The sequence below is a fragment of the Phyllobates terribilis genome, unplaced genomic scaffold, assembly GCF_046119375.1.
Source record: "Phyllobates terribilis strain yellow unplaced genomic scaffold, ASM4611937v1 Scaffold_2__4_contigs__length_985480577, whole genome shotgun sequence".
Taxonomy (NCBI): domain Eukaryota; kingdom Metazoa; phylum Chordata; class Amphibia; order Anura; family Dendrobatidae; genus Phyllobates; species Phyllobates terribilis.
In genome coordinates this window covers 96,056,926-96,076,118 of record NW_027362762.1, presented here as the reverse complement: position 1 = coordinate 96,076,118, position 19,193 = coordinate 96,056,926, and the positions used below count along the sequence as shown (strand labels likewise).

General features: G+C 43.3%; 1 protein-coding gene across 11 annotated transcripts in view; it reads left to right on the top strand.

The window, feature by feature from the left end:
- PARP4 (poly(ADP-ribose) polymerase family member 4) overlaps positions 1-19,193 on the top strand; it is a 275,659-nt gene that overhangs the window by 165,220 nt on the left and 91,246 nt on the right. For 10 of the 11 annotated variants that reach the window (XM_073662419.1, XM_073662416.1, XM_073662413.1 and 7 more), the window contains exons 38-39: positions 5,258-5,404; positions 8,940-9,035. In XM_073662419.1, coding sequence (XP_073518520.1) covers positions 5,258-5,404; positions 8,940-9,035 — 243 coding nt within the window. The remainder of the gene's footprint in view (positions 1-5,257; positions 5,405-8,939; positions 9,036-19,193) is intronic. The other variant, XM_073662418.1, reaches the window with a different exon arrangement.

Sequence of the window (19,193 nt, the reverse complement as noted above, 5' to 3'; positions counted from 1 at the left end):
CTGTCCACCCGTATAGCTAATTGCATAGCCTCCTGCAAGTTTCCAGGTGTGGGATAAGCAATCAGTAAATCCTTAACCCTTTCACCTAGCCCTGCAAGAAACAAGCTTTTCAAAGCTGAATCGTTCCACCCCACCTGGGCAGACCACCGACGGAAGTGAGAACAATATTTTTCCACATTACCTGATCCCTGCCTCAAACGTCTGAATTCAGACTCAGCAGATGAGACACGATCAGGATCATCATACAACAAACCCAAAGCAGAAAAAAAACTATCCACTGATCTAAAGCACGGATCACTAGGTTGGAGAGAGAAGGCCCATCCCTGAGGATCTTTGCGCAAAAGTGACATTATGAACCCTATGCGCTGTGATTCATCACCAGAGGATCCGGGTCTCAAACGAAAATACAATAAACAAGCATTTTTAAAAGAAAAAAAATCTTGTTGTTCGCCAAAAAATAAATCAGGCAGACGTACCTTTGGTTCCACAAAATGTGCTCCAGAACAGCTACTCACGTGTTGTTGGAGCTTGGCCACCTCCAGAGAGAGTCCCTGCAAGCGTTGAGCCAAATCTTGAACCGAGACCATGATGGAAAACTGGAGGTCTTTCCTTAGAGAAATTTTTTTTTTTTCTTTTAGGGCTGGACTTACTGTTATGATCTGCTACAGGGACTAAGGAAAGACAGGAGAACTGTCCCTACAATAGAACTAAACTAGATCCCTACGATGTAACGGGGAACCTGATCCTGCGATCAGACCCGCTAAAGTCCTCGGCTAGTCTGAACGAAGACCTATAGATGTGAGGGAGGGATCCCTACAAGAACTAGGGACTAGGATAAGTTGGACACCTCCTAGCAGAAATAGTAGCAGTCAAAGACAAACACACAACAAAAAGCATAGAGGTCAGAAGACCTAGCAAAACTAACAGAGAACGGCAACAGAGCACCAAGCTAGCTCAAGAGTAGTAAATACAATGAAGTCCAGCAAGACCAGGAGGGCGGAGCCGGATTAAATAGGCAAAAATGGTCATGTGACCAGCAAACTAAAAAAAAACCTAACAGGAGAGTTCTAACAGTAGTTGTTGCATCTGCTGCTGCTGTTGCCACTGCTGCTGCTGCGCCTGCTGCTGCTGCTGTTGGTGCTTCTGGAGGTTAGCCTCCACCAGTTTCTTAATCCGCTCCTCCATGCTACCGGACGCTCCTGGCTGGCTGACGGCCTTCACCCAGGACATACGGTTTTCTGTAGCAGTCACACTGCCCCTTAGGATTCATGCCCGCATTCTCCACCAGTTGTAGGGTTTGGTACTCACTCAGCCGCGTTGGAGGTAGACACAGGATACTGTTTCTTTAAAAATGTCCAAGGATGGTTTATTATGCCTGCATAAACCGCACTTTCAGAAGTAAACAAAAGAAAGCCTTGTCCGGCACAGTGTAACATAACAGAAAATAAACAGTCCATACAATATGGCGGGTTCGCCCTCTCATGGTCAATGTCTTTTTGCACAAACACAGACACTGAATGAGACACTTGGTCTCCATTTTATACACACGCCCTGGGGTGGGGATATGTGAGCAGCCAATCCCCCCATCTCTTATGACTGCTCGTAAAAACCAGTCCTGATGCACTTAATTAACCCTCTCAGCACTACTTGTGCTGGAGCATGTTTTCCTGATTTTACATCACTGAACATACCATCCTCAGCGATACATATCTCCCCTCAAGGACATGTCCGGTGGCCATCTTACAATATATATATATATATATATATATATATATATATATATATACAGTTGTACTCAAAAGTTTACATACCCAGGCAGAATTTTTGCTTTCTTGGCCTTGTTTCAGAGAATATGAATGATAACAAAAAAACTTTTTCTCCACTCATGGTTATTAGTTGGGTGAAGCCATTTAAGGTCAAACTACTGTGTTTTCTCTTTTTAAATCTTAATGACAACCAGAAACATCTAGATGACCCTGATCAAAAGTTCACATAGCCTGGTGATTTTGGCCTGATAACATGCACAGAATTTGACACAGATGGGTTTGAATGGCTACTAAAGGTAACATCCTCACCTGTGACCTGTTTGCTTGTAATCAGTGTGTGTGCATAAAAGATGAGTGAGTTTCTGGGATCCAGACAGATGCTTGCATCTTTAATCCAGCCATTGATGTTTCTGGATTGTTAGTCATGGGGAAAGCAAAAGAATTGTCAATGGATCTACGGTAAAAGGTAGTTGGACTGTATAACACAGGAAAGGGATACAAAAAAATATCCAAGGAATTGATAATGCCAGTCAGCAGCGTTCAAACTGTGATTAACAAATGGAAAATCAGGGGCTCTGTAAAAACCAAACCACTTTCAGGTAGACCAACAAAAATTTCTGCCACAACTGCCAGGAAAATTGTTCAGGATGCGAAGAAAAACCCACAAATAACATCAGCTGAAATTCAGGACTCTCTGAAAACTAGTGGTGTGTCTGTTTCCAGATGAACAATAAGGAGGCACTTGAAGAAAAATGGGCTGCATGGTCAGGTCGCCAGAAGAAAGCCATTACTGCGCCAATGCCACAAAGTATCTCGCCTACAATACGCCAAACAGCACAGAGACAAGCCTCAAAACTTCTGGAACAAGTTAATTTGGAGTGATGAGATCAAAATTTAACTTTTTGGCCACAACCATAAACGTTACATTTGGAGAGAGGTCAACAAGGCCTATGATGAAAGGAACACCATTGCATGGAGGTGGATCACTGATGTTTTGGGGATGAGTGAGCTACAAAGACACAGGAAACTTGATAAAAGTTGAAGGAAAGATGAATGACGCACGTTATCAGCAAATACTGGAGGCAAATTTGTACTCATCAGCCCGGAAGCTGCGCATGGGACGTACTTGGACGTTCCAACATAACAACGATCCAAAACACAAGGCCAAGTCAACCTGTCATTGACTACAGCAGAACAAAGTGAAGGTTCTGGAGTGGCCATCTCAGTCTCCTGACCTCAATATCATTGAGCCACTCTGGGGAGATCTCAAGCGCGCAGTTCATGCTAAACAGCCCAGGAATTTACAGGAACTGGAGGCTTTCTTCCAACAAGAATGGGCAACTTTACCATCTGAGAAAATAAAGAACCTCGTCCACAACTACCACAAAAGACTTCAAGCTGTCATTGATGTTGTAGGAGGCAAAACACTGCATTAAGAACTGGGGTATGTGAACTTTTGATCAGGGTAATTTGGATGTTTTTGGTTGTCATTAAGATTTAAAAAGAGAAAACTCAGTAGTTTGACAATAAATGGCTTCACCCAACCAATAACCATGGTTATATTCATATTCTCTGAAACAAGGCCAAGAAAGCAAAAATTCTGCCGGGGTATGTAAACTTTGAGCACAACTGGCAGACACCGTGTTCCGACCGCCAGGCATCCCATCTATATACCTTCACTTTTAAGCTACCACACCTCCGGGACATCTGGCCCATCCACACTTACTGGTCGCAGCATACTGTACACCGATGAAGGTCCGCAGTGACCGAAACGTCTGCTTTTTTTGTACTTTTTACCCATTAAAATATAAAAATTACTCTTGAGTCATATGAGTGCCAAGTTTATATTTGGTTTGGCCCCTAATTGAGCACCACCAACCCCCAGGAGTGCGGTAGTTTTTTACGCATAGAGCTCAAGTTATGGCAGTAAAACCTCTTGGATGCCACAGTTAATAGTGACTTTGTAATCTAAACATTAGACAGGACCCTATGTCACTATTTTGTTGTTCTAGAGCAACATCGCCAAGTGCCGTTAGGTTTTAAAAGCAGCTAAGGCCTAAAGAAGGCCCCTGTGTCTGCCTTACTAGTACTACTATTAAGGTTATACTAGACAGGTTTTAATAAGAGACAGATGAAAGAAGAATTCAATGCTATACAGAAGTGTTGTAATAAAAAGTCATCAAAAAAACTTATGCCCCTCAAAATGGTACCACAAAACTTCAGCTCAACCCACAATAAACAAATCCTTATACAGCTCCACTAATGCGACAAAAAAAAATTGAAAAACTCAATCCAAATACCAGTGGCAGAATTGCTGTTTTTTTTTTTTTTCCATTCCACCTACAGAGAATAATTTTCCAATTTTCAGTGAAATATATAATAATTTAATTTGTGCAGTTAAAAAATACAAATCATCCCATATATTTTGTGTGATATTACTACCGTATTTTTCGGACCATAAGACTCGCTTTTTTCCCCCACATTTGGGAGGAAAATGGGGGGTGCGTCTTATGGTCCAAATACTGGCTTGCCGGGAAGTTGCGGTGGTGGTGGAGCAGGATCACAAGGAAGCAGGGTCCCTCCATCTGGAAGCCGGTGGCTGCAGAAGCTGTACAATGCTGTGGACCCAGTATCAGCGGTCAGGCAGAGCTTTCCCGGCGGCTGCATGCGCAGACTGGGATTTCGATCCAGCCGGGATTTCAACTGTGCATGCGCTGCCTCCGGCGGCCATCTGCCTGGAGCCATTGGCCTCAGACAAATGGCCGCCGAGATCCCATACTGCGCATGCGTCGGCTCGGGTGGCCATTTTTCTGTAGACCAGAGCTTTTGGAAGATGGCTGCTGAAGAAACAGTGTACTGCGCTTTGCTTCACCGCCGACAATGGGCCCATAGCATCTCACCGCTCCTGCCACCGGGTTTCTGAGGGAGAGACCATGCTTCCTGCTATGCCGCTCCACCACCAGCACAACCCCCTGCTGCTGGGGCACTGCCTTCTCCCACCCAGGGTCCTCTGCAATGCTACACTTCTGCCCGATTCCTGAGGGACCCTGCCTTCTGTGACCTTTGCTTCACTGCCCCACCGGTAAGAGACCTATTCAGACTATAAGACGGACCCTCATCTTATAAAAAAATATTTTTCCCCATTTTCCACCCCAAACTTTGGGATGCATCTTGTGGTCTGAAAAATACGGTATTTGGTTTAACAGGTTGAAATTTGCGAAATTTTCACTAAAATTCAGATATTTTCACAAATGAATGCAAAAATTATCAACCTAATTTTACCACTATCATAAATTACAATGTCTTGTAACACGTTGAAGCGTTCCAGAGTTATTATCTCAGAAAGTGACACTGGTGAGAATTGTAAAATTTAGCCTGGTCAGTAAGGTGAAAACAGGCTCGGCGGTGAAGGGGTTAACTTAATATTCTTTTGTGTAGTATTTGCTCAGTTTATCGATTCCTCACTTTTTATTTGTCCCCAAATGCCACAGAAATCCCCAATAATGTCTATGGTTGGAGTGGGACAGTTTGCAAGTTCTCCTTCTTTGCACAGCTTATGTTTCAAGAAAATTGGAAGTCATGCTCAATCCTATACACCTACAGCTGATTTTTCTGCACCAAGCATGACCCCCTCTTATGTAAGTTTTGTGTTTACTTTAGTTAATATATTTTTGTTACATACAGTTCTTAAAGTATACAGAAGTAAGGCAGTACCATGTCTGCAGCATACATAAAAAATATAAGTTGGGAAATTCTGCTCTGTAACACCTATATATATAGGTATAAAGTGTAAAACTGAATGCCACATATGCTAGCACATACTTTACCTCCCCAATATGTAGAGCTAAAATCTTTATTTTAAATAAAAATCAAGATTCCCTATGTCTGCCATCTTTGTACTTCTATAAAGCCCTGCCGTTTGCAGTTGTAGGGATCCACGCTCTCAGGTAGCATTATTAGGTAGTGTTCACACAGTCAATGAGGTTTAGTCCAAATGTACAGTTTTATTACTTTCATAAAACTCCAAGTTATTCAAAACCCAAACAGCCTCTTCTGGGCACAAAAGTATCACAGCAAATTAACAGTTCATTCAGCAGGCACATATATGTCAGTGTGGTGTGACTCACCCGAAAATATTACAGTCCTTTTTCCTGTAGCAAAGTTTATACATAGAAGAGGTACTGTCCTACCAGTCTTGGTATCCTATTCAGCCTGAGCTCCAGCTTCCAGCACCAAACAGGTGTTCAACTCCATGCACAGAGCCAACTGAACAGGCTGCAGCTTCCACATGTTACTCTGCAGCTCCAACACACAGACTGCTCAGCTTTCCTAGCTTAACCGCGCAGTCTCCATTCAGACAGAGACCCCGGCATGTCTGTCTCCTAGCTACAGCTCACATTTTGGCTGGTCACTCACCAGCTTCAACACACTCCACTGCTTCATTCAGCAGACTGTCACAGGGTGAGCCCATTTCCTGATTCTTAGACAAAGCTAGCCAGGTGCATATAATTAAGACCTGCAGTGCTAGGATTTAACACAGTTCTACCTGGCTTTGCTACACAGTTTAAAAGGTAACCTGTCAGGATGGTATTACTATTGAAATTAGTGGTATGGCTATTTCTGTCCTAGTATAATAATAAATTTATTTATAAAAATAAAATTAATGCCTTTTACATTAGTAAAAGTTCAACATTTTAAAACAGCACATTAATTAATGCATTGGTGTGCAGTTATTAAAAAAAAATAGAGCGAGAAATTCTGCTTTTTTCATCTTGTCTCCGACAAAAAATGAAATTGAAAAACAAAACAATCAGAAAGTCTGTATGTGCTTGAAAATAATACAGAGAAAACCACTGCTCACCATGAAACAAAAGCGAACCCTCACATTGCTACATTGACAGTAAAAAAAAAGAATCTCAAAAAATGGTGAAACAAATCGTATCCTTATTTTGTAAAACCCATAAAACATAAAGAAAAGTATGTGAAGAATGTAAAAATGAAAATAAATGAAAAAGTTATAAGTCATGGAAAGTGTAATGCACACGCCCGGGCTGAGCGGCGTGTGCGTGTGATTCCACTGGACCGTGCCGGAGAGTGAATGCCTGGAGGGGCGTAACTAGGTATTCACCCGATCCGACCAGGGTCGCACGACGGCATACGACGCCAGTGCACCAAGGAGGAACCGAGCAGAGGGACCAGGTGCTACTCCAGGACAGACCCCGGACACGGCTGTTGACCCACACAGGGGAATACAGGAACAGACTGGTTAGGCTGGCACACGGACTGGTGGGAATAGGCAGGCACGACTGGTATGCAGGCAGGCGGGTATGCAGGCAGGGGGGTACAGGCAAGCACGGCTAGAGTGCAGACAGGAAGGCACTAGCAGGTAGGAACACAGGCGGGATAGGACCCAGTACACACTGGGACTCTGGAACAGAACCACAGATGTGGCGGACAAACACAGCAGAGTGAGGCCGCCCAGAGAGGTGAGCGAGAGCAGGGCAGGACGAGACCGCCCGGAGCGGTGAGCAAGAGCAGGGCAGGGCAGGACGAGACCGCCTGGAGCGGTGAGCAAGAGCAGAGCAGGACGAGACCGCCTGGAGCGGTGAGCAAGAGCAGAGCAGGACGAGACCGCCTGGAGCGGTGAGCAAGAGCAGAGCAGGACGAGACCGCCTGGAGCGGTGAGCAAGAGCAGAGCAGGACGAGACCGCCTGGAGCGGTGAGCAAGAGCAGAGCAGGACGAGACCGCCTGGAGCGGTGAGCAAGGGCAGAGCAGGACGAGGCCGCCTGGAGCGGTGAGCAAGAGTAGAGCAGGACGAGGCCGCCTGGAGCGGTGAGCAAGAGTAGAGCAGGACTGCCGGAGCAGTGAGCAAAAGGATAAGAGCGGAGCGAGACTGCCGGAGCAGTGAGCAAAAGGGTCAGAGCGGAGCAAGGCTGCCGGAGCAGTGAGCAAGGCAGAGCAGGCTAGAACCGCCGGAGCGGTGAGCAAGGCAGAGCAGGGGGGACAGGGCTCTGTTCACATGGAACAGACAGGAAGGGAAAAGCAGAGCCAGATACCCACAGGGTACTTGCAGTGAAGTAGCGAGTGGACCACAAACTCACAAGCGGGAGTACAGAGACAACAAGCAGGAGTTAGGTACGAGTTAAGACTCTGCAGAAAAAGGAAAGGAACGGACATAGAGAAAAAACAGGTAAAAGATAGGAGAGAGTTCAGACTGAAACTGAGTGTACGGAGGAGACCGACACTGCAGCGGAATACAGGAGCGGGTCTGGGAATACGGCCCCCAGAGAGGCGGGACGAACAGGCAAGGAGCGTGTTCAGACAGGACAGACAAGATACAGGAGCGGGTCTAGGTAATCGGCCCCTAGAAGGCGAGAGGAACAGGCTAGGAGCGTGTTCAGACAGGCCTGGAAATGCAGCCTCCAGGATAGGCAGACAAGAGGCAAGGAACGTGTACAGACTGCAGGTTAGGGTACACAGATAGGACACAGTACAGACATGGGAACAGATACTGCAAGACAGGTAACATAGACAGGACCTGGCATGTCAGAGACAAAAGCCAACTGACAGGGCAAGATGCTCAGGCAGGGATTAATTGGAGCAGCTGGGTTAAATACAAGGTGACAGACAGCAATAGGCTGAGGACGCACAAGGGGTGTGACCCACAGCAGGTACAAAAAGCAGGAAGTGATCGGGCGCCGCCCTTAAGCAGCAGAAACAGAAACAAACAGACAGCATGGAGGGAAGCCAGAGAGACATTCTCAAGTGCGCGCTCTTGCACAGTGGGAGATGGACCACTATGCAAAGACGCCGCCAGGTATGTTACAGAAAGCAGGAATGAAAAAAGAAAGTGAAAAAATAAATAAATATTAAATAAAAATGGCAGTGGCTGCAGGTGGGGTAAATAAATTGTCCAGTATTTTAAGGAAGATTTTGCTTATTTTGCTGTACCAATGGTATGTTTACTGATTGCTTGTTTCTGGTATCACAGTTCAGCCCCAAATACTTGAACACCATTTTCTAATCTTCAACAACCCGTTTAATGTTATATCATATGCATTTATTATGACAATAAATTATTAGAAATCACTCGTAATATTCTTTTGTGTAGTATTTGCTCAGTTTGCATAGATTACAGAAAAAGAAATCAATCATTTTACAATAATCCCCAGGTGCCGATGTCACCCACTGCTGCGTTTGGATTTGGAGCAGTTTCAAGTTCCTCTGCTTTGGCTAGCTTACCTCCACGTACGGACCAGGGCTTTTCAGTATGTATATTGGGTCCTTTTTATAAAAACTCTATACCGGTGATACACATGGTAATAACTATATGCTTCTGTATTAGGTACTATAGTCATGCTAATCCATACACTACATGTAAATACATACGTCTGCTTAGATTATGACTAGACTCTTTGCTTTAAAACAAGACCAAGATCACAGCTCTAGCCCAAGCTTGAGCCACTAGAAGCAAGGACGTATGAGATAAGTCTCTGGAAACTAAAGTGCTTCCCTGCATGGATGAATGAAGAACACTTAAAAATATGAGGAGCCCCATGGAAAATCCATGGACTATATAAGAGGACTGATAAATGGCAAATATTGCAGCTGAAATAAACTACACAGGGCTCATTGGTAATCTCTAATGATAAGTAAAACATAGGACTACATGGGAACAGTGAACACAAAAATTTTGAGATTTTTAAATGAAGTTTATTTGTAGTGTTGTAATAAATCCAGAAAACCTCACCCAACTGCTAATTGCCTAATAGGATAAATATATTTTATAGTTTGCTTAGTGTCCAGCCAATGAAATTACTCACAAAAACATTGGTAACTTATTGTGAAGAAGTACAGGACTAGAAATAGCACAGATCACACTGAATTTACATAAGATCTAGTCTCTTTATTTCAAAAAGTAAAAATCATGTCACATGCATTCATCGTTGACAGTATGTTGTTTATAATACCAGGGCTGTGGAGTCGGAGTTGTGGAGTCGGTGCCCATTTTGGTGGAGTCGGTATAAAATGGACCGACTGAGACTCCTAAAATATATAATAAATTGGGTACAGTAGTTCAATGCAGTTTGTGGGGAATATTTTTTCATAAGAATTTGGGAAAGTTATGAAATATCCTATAAATGTCTGTCCTATTCCTGATCTAAGGGTCTAGACTTTTAGCTGAGATGAATCTGTGCTACAATAAATTTATCACTTAAACATGAGCCATGTATGAGGGAGTCTGAATCGGAGTCGTGGAGTCGGAGTTGGAGTCGGTGTCATGGAAATTGAGGAGTCGGTGGTTTGGCTTACTGACTCCACAGCCTTGCATAATACTACCACTATACTAATTACTGTAATGGTATAACACATGTGTAATACAACTCAATGACCAATGGGAAAGTACAACAAAAGATGATCGCTGCTGTCCAGATAAATGACAGTTCTAAATGGTTCCAGGTACTTTCAGCTGTATCACATCTAATGTAGTGTACTTAATTATATGTACCAAATGTCCAGCTGGGGGTCTTTATGTAGGGGAGACAGGGCAAAAACGTAGGACAAGGATGAATCATCATCGCCACGCAATAAAAGAAAAAAGAATAGATCTGCCTGTAGCCAAGCATTTTTGTTCCCCTGATCACAGCATAGAAGATATGAAATTACTAGTATTAAAAGGTAATTTCTAATCTCAAAGAGAAAGGAGAATCTCAGAATATAAACTGATGATGACCTTTAACACTTTCAGAGCAGGAATGAATGTGTCCCATGGATTATGTCATTCTACATCAACTAAGGAATGTGCTCCTCAGACCTGTGAGGTCATCACAACACTGGACACAGGACAATAAAACATTCACACTCCTTATCTATTAGCTGCTAAAATATTTATAGCCAGAACTGTTTATTTCTTCCATAATAACTCTGCTTTTCATGACCTGTCTTACCTATTGCACTTTTTTTTCTCTTGTGTGTCCCATTGTGTATAAATATGTGACTCTTCAGATTTTGTGTTATACTAGCCTGATGAAGAGACCTGAGTAGTCTCGAAAGCTTGCAATTTGTTACCATCTTTTCAGTTAGCCATTAAAAGGTATCAACCACTGAGGACTCTCAAATCTAAATATTTTTCTATCTACTGGCTAACACGGTACAAGAATATATATTTTCCCTATATCAAAATGGAGGATACCAGAATGTACCGCATCTTCATGGAACTTAAGCCACTTCTGAAGAAACGTGCACAATTGGACAGCGACATTTTTTTCTTATCTGAATGCAAAAAGGAGAATCTAATTCCCAAAGGACTCTGGATTACAAACCCAATTCTTCATACTTACAATACTCATTATGCACAAAACCTTTGTCACAGGACTTCTGAGAGACTAAGGAACCACCTTTTGCTTGTCTTCTACAGCATCAAGAGTAAAGTCCAAGGGCAATTTGAAACTTGGAGGAAAACACTTACAGAAAACACAGAGCAAAAATTACAGCAATACTATAACAAACTACAGACCCTTCTGATTCATAACAAGGAAAAGAAGCTGCACAGATTGCGTCTAAACTCAGGACGCTATACAAACAGTTACAAAACAAAGCCAAAACCTGACAATTTGGACAACCACTCCATTCCAGACACAGAAGCATCTAACTGTGTCATCAATCTCTCAGATTATACACCAAATTAAGCGGAGCTGACCGTTCTTTCTAGAGGACTCTCATTTTGTCCTACTAAGGCCCTAGATAAAACTGAACTCTGTAGCAATATGGAAAATTATTTCAGGAGACTGCACCTGAGGGAATACTTGAATGCTACTGAAGATTCAGAACCCACCCTAACTGAAGAAAAGGGGATTTTGACAACCAAGAAGAGGTCAGATTGGACACCTCCACCTGGACGAAACCCTCATTTGGATACATATATAGACTCCTTCAGACATGTTAAAAAAATCCACCATCTTAGACACAAACAGGAGACAAGCATCCAACATCAGTGCCCAGGAGAGAAAGGCCATACAATCTTTGAAAACCAACAAAGAAATCATCATTAAACCTGCTGACAAAGGTGGTGCAATAGTCATGATGAACACATCAGACTACATGAAGGAAGCAAACAGACAACTGGTGGACACGCGCTACTACAAAAAACTGGAGTCTGACCCTACACAGGACTATTACAAGGAACTAAACAACTTGGTATCGTGTCTGCCTGACAAATCCATAAGAGCCGATGACCTGATACCAGAGAGTCCAGGAATAGGGACATTCTATATGCTCCTCAAAATCCACAAATCTGGAAATCCAGGAAGACCAATTACTTCATGTGTGGGCACCCTTACTGAGCAAGTTTCTGGATGGGTAGAGTGTGTTCTTAAACCCCTGGTAAAGAGTACACCCAGCTACATTCAGGACACGACAGACCTACTGAATAAGCTAGCAGCAATAGGTCCTCTAACAGAAGGAACCATCCTGGCCACCATGGATGTGGAATCTTTGTATTCTAATATCCCACACAAGGATGGATTAAATGCCTGCAAAATCTTCATAGGAAATACAGGAATTGTTGCTGATTCTGTGGTCAAACTTACAGAATTCACCCCCCCCCCCTACAATTACTTTGAATTTGATATCAGCATATATCTACAGGAAACTGGTACAGCGATGGGAAGTAAAATGGCTCCACAGTACGCAAATCTTTTCATGGCCAAGCTTGAAAGTGACTTTTTGGCCTCATGTCCCATCAGGCCTCTGGTCTACTATCGTTTCATTGATGATATTTTAATCATCTGGACGGGGTCTGAGCAACAGCTGAAGACGTTCCATGAACACTTTAATCAATTTCATCCCACCATCAACCTAACACTCAACTACTCCTGGACTGAAATTAACTTTTTGGACACCATCATCAAGCTACAGAACAATGAAATAGAGACATCCTTGTACCGGAAACCAATCGACCGTCCTACATACCTTAAATGGGACAGTTTCCGTCCAAAACACATAAAAAACTCTATTGTTTACAGCCAAGCCATCAGATACAATCGGATATGTTCCAACCAGATGAATAGAGACAAACACCTTGATGGCCTCAGAAAGACCTTTTTGAATCAGGGCTACCATCCGAGAACAATTGAGAACCAGATTACAAGAGCCACCAGAATATCGAGGAATCATCTCCTACATTACAAAACTAAACAAGAAAGCAACCGGGTGCCTCTAGTAGTCACCTACAATCCAAATCTGGAGGCGCTAAGAAGAGCTGCACGGAAACTACAACCCTTACTACAAAAAGATGCCCGATTACAATCCATATTTCCAGACCCCCCACTTCTGTGTTTCAGGCAGCCCCCAAATCTAAGAAGCATCATTGTCAGAAGCTCCCTGTCATCTCCACCAGCTACAGGAACCTTTCCTTGCAACCAGAAAAAATGTAAAACCTGTCCATGTATAACGACCACAGACAAGATAAAGATCCCCAATTCACATCAGGACTACAAGATCCCAGGTACTTTCAGCTGCATCACATCTAATGTAGTGTACTTAATTATATGTACCAAATGTCCAGCTGGGGGTCTTTATGTAGGGGAGACAGGGCAAAAACTTAGGACAAGGATGAATCATCATCGCCACACAATAAAAGAAAAAAGAATAGATCTGCCTGTAGCCAAGCATTTTTGTTCCCCTGATCACAGCATAAAAGATATGAAATTACTAGTATTAAAAGGTAACTTCAAATCTCAAAGAGAAAGAAGAATCTCAGAATATAAACTGATGATGACCTTTAACACTTTCAGAGCAGGAATGAATGTGTCGCATGGATTTATGTCATTCTACATCAACTAAGGAATGTGGTTCCTCAGACTCACAGACCTGTGAGGTCATCACAACACTGGATACAGGACAATAAACCCTTCACACTTCTTATCTATTAACTGCTAAAATATTTATAGCCAGAACTGTTTATTTCTTCCATAATAACTCTGCTTTTCATCACCTGTCTTACCTATTGCACTTTTTTTTTTTTTTTCTCTTGTGTGTCCCATTGTGTATAAATATGTGACTCTTCAGATTTTGTGGTATACTATGCCTGATGAAGAGACCTGAGTAGTCTCGAAAGCTTGCAATTTGTTACCATCTTTTCAGTTAGCCATTAAAAGGTATCAACCACTGAGGACTCTCAAATCTAAATATTTTTCTATCTACTGGCTAACACGGTACAAGAATATATATTTTCCCTATATCTAAATGGCCCCATACACATTAGATCGCTGACGGATAAACAACAATTCAGCTGACAGCTGTCTCCCGACTATCCCATACACATGAGCGCTTGGCCAAATATGCTCCTGTTTTTCAAAGAGGAGAGTGGAGAAAGCTACTGTAGGACAACTCTGGCAGCGCCTTATTTTCTAAATAATAAGTGTATAAAATACAAACTTCTCGACCATTAGCTCTCCCAACATCATCTATCAGGGGAGAGTCGGGAGGTCCCCTACACATTAGACTGTTGTATGATCCAGCCGATATTGATGGGTTTGGCTGCCTTCAGGTCACCAATCGTCCATTAAAGGGGTTGTCCAGTACTTTATATTACCCCCCCCCAATGTATCCCCCCGGGGCCCCTAAGGATTTTTGTAATTAGCTTACGTAGCAGATACTGCCTGTGAGCGGTGCTATCGGTGGCCACTCACAGGCATCACATGACCCCTGGCTGCAGCCTGCTCTGACATCCGCTGACATCACGACAAGTGCTGGCAGCAGTGCGGGGTCTCTGTCTTCTGCGTTCCACGGTGGATGCCAGGCTGTGGGCAGGGTTACCCCCCGCGTCACACCCGGCATCCACTTCGCGCTCTGCCTCTCCCCATTCATTGGGAAAGCACTCGGTGGATGCTGGCTGTGACCCGGGGGGGGGGCAACCCCACCCACAACCCAGCAGCCACAGCGGGGACACCAGCGCCGAGTCACGCCTCACTTGTCGTGACGTCAGCACGGGGTTATGTGATGCCTGTGAGCAGCCAAGGATGGCGCCGCTCACAGGCATTATCTGCAACGTAAGCTAATTACAAAAATCCTTAGGGTCCCCAGGAGAATACAGTGTGGGGGGGGGGGTAATCTAAAGTACTGGACAACTTCTTTAATTCTTTGACAATCAACAATAAACAGGTGTTTTTTCTGCAGTCCATAGTGTTTAGTAGAGAACATACATCTGTGGTCTTTTTGTAAAATTTTCCTGAGTTTGTACTTTGCATGTGCCAGAGGCATACCAGCATGTGGTACAAATACAGCCAGATGGAGATGGGATAGGCAAGACTAGGAGGAACTCCATCTTCAGCAATCTTCAGCAAGCTGCTGTGGTGGCCGCCTGCATGCCTGTCATCATTGACTCAGTAGAAGCATTAGTGCCAGCCAGTGGATGAGTGATTGTGTGGTAGTCACTCCAGCTCCTCCTGCGTCTGACTGATACCTATGATAGATGATTCTAGAGCATGTCAAACTCTGGCCTGTGGGCCGTTATATTTGGCCCACGACACCAGAACCACGACTATGTGGGGCCATTATTCTGTATGGAAGACTATGTGGGGCCCATTCTTCTGTATGGAGGACTACGTGGGGCCCATTATTCTGTATGGAGGACTATGTGGGGCCCATTATTCTGAATGGAGGACTATGTGGGGCCCATTATTCTGTATGGAGGACTATGTGGGGCCATTATTCTGTATGGAGGACTATGTGGGGGCCCATTATACTGTATGGTGGACTATGTGGGGCCCATTATTCTGTATGGAGGACTTTGTGGGGCCCATTATTCTGTATGGAGGACTATGTGGGGCCCATTATCCTGTATATTGGTTGGCCTGTGTATCATTTTGTGTGGTTGAGTTTCACATGCCTGTTCTAGAGCATGGAGGACTGGCACAGAATATAGTCTATGTTTGCCCCTCTTGATCCAGAGTCATCTATTATGATTGTCAGATTGGCTATTGTGCGTGCAGGCTGATAGTGCTACTCTGCTCGAGCCTGCACACACATTTTGACGTGTGTTGTGTGTCAGCACCACTTATTATACCCTGTATGTTGGGTGTACAACACACGTATATGTATATATATATATATATATATATATATATATATATATATATATGTATATATATATATATATATATATATATATATATATACAGTCATATGAAAAAGTTTGGGCACCCCTATTAATCTTAAGCTTAATGTTTTATAAAAATTGGTGTTTTTGCAACAGCTATTTCAGTTTGATATATGTAATAACTGTTGGATACAGTAATGTTCCTGCCTTGAAATGAGGTTTATTGTACTAACAGAAAATGTGCAATCTGCATTCAAACAAAATTTGACAGGTGCATAAGTATGGGCACCTCACCAGAAAAGTGACATTAATATTTAGTAGATCCTCCTTTTGCAAAAATAACAGCCTCTAGTCGCTTCCTGTAGTTTTAATGAGTTCCTGGATCCTGGATGAAGGTATTTTTGACCATTCCTCTTTACAAAACAATTCCAGTTCAGTTAAGTTTGATGGTCGCCGAGCATGGACAGCCCTCTTCAAATGATGTTCAATGATATTCAGGTCTGGGGACTGGGATGGCCATTCCAGAACATTGTAATTGTTCCTCTGCATCAATGCCTGAGTAGATTTGGAGCGGTGTTTTGGATCATTGTCTTGCTGAAAGATCCATCCACTGCGTAACTTCAACTTTATCACTGATTCTTGAACACTATTGCCAAGAATCTGCTGATACTGAGTGGAATCCATGCGTCCCTCAACTTTAACAAGATTCCCAGTGCCGGCATTGACCACACAGCCCCAAAGCATGATGGAACCTCCACCAAATTTTACTGTGGGTAGCAAGTGTTTTTCTTGGAATGCTGTGTTTTTTTGCCACCATGCATAACGCCTTTTTGTATGACCAAACAACTCAATCTTGGTTTCATCAGTCCACAGGACCTTCTTCCAAAAAGAAATAGGCTTCTTCAAATGTGCTTTTGCATACCTCAGCCAACTCTGTTTGTGCGTACTTGCAGAAACGGCTTCTTTCGCATCACTCTCCCATACAGCTTCTCCTTGTGCAAAGTGCGTTGTATAGTTGACCGATGCACAGTGACACCATCTGCAGCAAGTTGATGCTGCAGCTCTCTGGAGGTGGTCTGAGGATTGTCCTTGACTGATCTCACCATTCTTCTTCTCTGCCTTTCTGATGTTTTTCTTGTCCTGACACTTCTGGCCTTAACAAGAACTGTCCCTATGTTCTTCCATTTCCTTACTATGTTCCTCACAGTGGAAACTGACAGGTTAAATCTCTGAGACAGTTTTTTGTATCCTTCCCCTGAACAACTATGTTGAATAATCTTTGTTTTCAGATCATTTGACAGTTGTTTTGAGGAGCCCATGATGCCACTCTTCAGAGGAGATTCAAACAGGAGAACAACTTGCAAGTGGCCACTTTAAGTAGCTTTTCTCATGATTGCATACACCTGGCTATAAAGTTCAAAGCTCAATGAGGTTACAAAACCAAAAAAAGTGCTTTAGTAAGTCAGTAAAAAGTAGGCAGGAGTATTTAAAACAAGAAAATGATAAGGGTGCCCATACTTATGCACCGGTCAAATTTTGTTTGAATGCAGATTGCACATTTTCTGTTAGCACAATAAACATCATTTCAAGGCAGAAACATTACTGTGTCCAACAGTTATTACATATATCAAACTGAAATAGCTGTTGCAAAAACACCAATTTTTATAAAACATTAAGCTTAAGATTAATAGGGGTGCCCAAACTTTTTCATATGACTGTATATATACACTGTTGAAACCAGAAGTTTACATACACTGTATAAAAAGACACGTATGCATGTTTTTCTCAATATCTGACATGAAATCAGAATAAACCTTTCCCGTTTTAGGTCAGTTAGGATTACCATAATGTCTAATATTTGCCAAATGCCAGATAATGAGAGAGAGAGAATGTTTTAAGGCATTTTTATTACTTACTGCAAAGTCAAAAGCTTACATACACTAAGATTACTATGCCTTTAAACAATTCTGGACTGTCCATATGATGATGTCATGTGTTTGGAAGCTTCTGAGTTTTTTGGCAACATCTGAGTTAATTAAAAACACACCTGTGGATGTATTTAATGCACAACCTGAAACACACTGCTTCTTTGTGTAACATCATGGGAAAGTCTAAATAAATCAGCCAAGATATCAGGAAGAGAATTGTGGCTTTGCACAAGTCTGGCTCATCCTTGGGTACAATTTCAAGATACCTGAAGGTGCCTCATTCATCTGTACAAACAATTATACGCAAGTACAATATAGGTATATTAATACATATATATGTTCATATATATGTATTAAAGAAGATGTTCACTACTTTTTTTTATCCCCCCGGGGCCCATAAGACTTTTTGCAAATACCTTGTGATGCAGTTTCTGCCTGTGAGCGGCACTATCCTTGGCCGCACACAGGCATCACGTGACCCACCACTGATGTCACGTCAAGTGAGGCGTGACATCAGTGACGTGGTCCCCGCGGTGGATGCTGGTTTGTGGTCAGGGTCCCCCCCCCCCCGCGTCACTCCTAGCATCACCACGCGCTTTCCCAGTGAATGAGGAGAGGGAGAGCGCGCGGTGGATGCCTGGTGTGACGCGGGGGTGACCCCGCCCACAGCCCAGCATCCACTGCAGAACGCAGAAGAGGGACCCCCGGCTGCATCCGGAATCATGATGTGACATCAGTGGATGTCAGAGCCAGCTGCAGGAGGGGGTCACGTGATGCCTTTGAGCGGCAAGCGATAGCGCTGCTCACAGACAGTAACTGCATCACAAGGTAATTGCAAAAAGTGTTATGGACACAGGGGGAATACATTGGGGTGATAATATAAAGTAGTGAACAACCCCTTTAATATACCTATTGTAGGGTTTCTACTTGCACGGTTGCACTTCAGGTAGGCACAAGAAAGGGTTACAGTAAAAAGTCCAGGCTAGTTTATTAAAAAGATCATAAACCGTTCAGGATAACCAAACAAAAAAAACAACCTCTTCTGGCACAAAGTGAAAACACAAAGTAAATAGCCCATACAGGGGTGCCGGTTCACTTACTTGGGTTAGTGTCTAGCTCTTTAGTCCTTAGCAAACACGATCAACACTGGAGGTCTCCACACCTCCACACACAGACACTGAATGAGACAACTAGTGTCCTTTTAGTCTGCTGTACAACGCCTCAGGTGAGGATATGTGAGCAGCAAGTCCCACCAATCTCTCTGACTGCTCATAACTTGGCCCTGCCCCGCCCTATTAACTCTCTCAGCACTGTACGTGCTGGAGCCTGCTTTCACGGGCTTACATCACCGTGGCTGCTAATCTTGCTTATACCTATCTCCCCTCGAGGACCTGTCT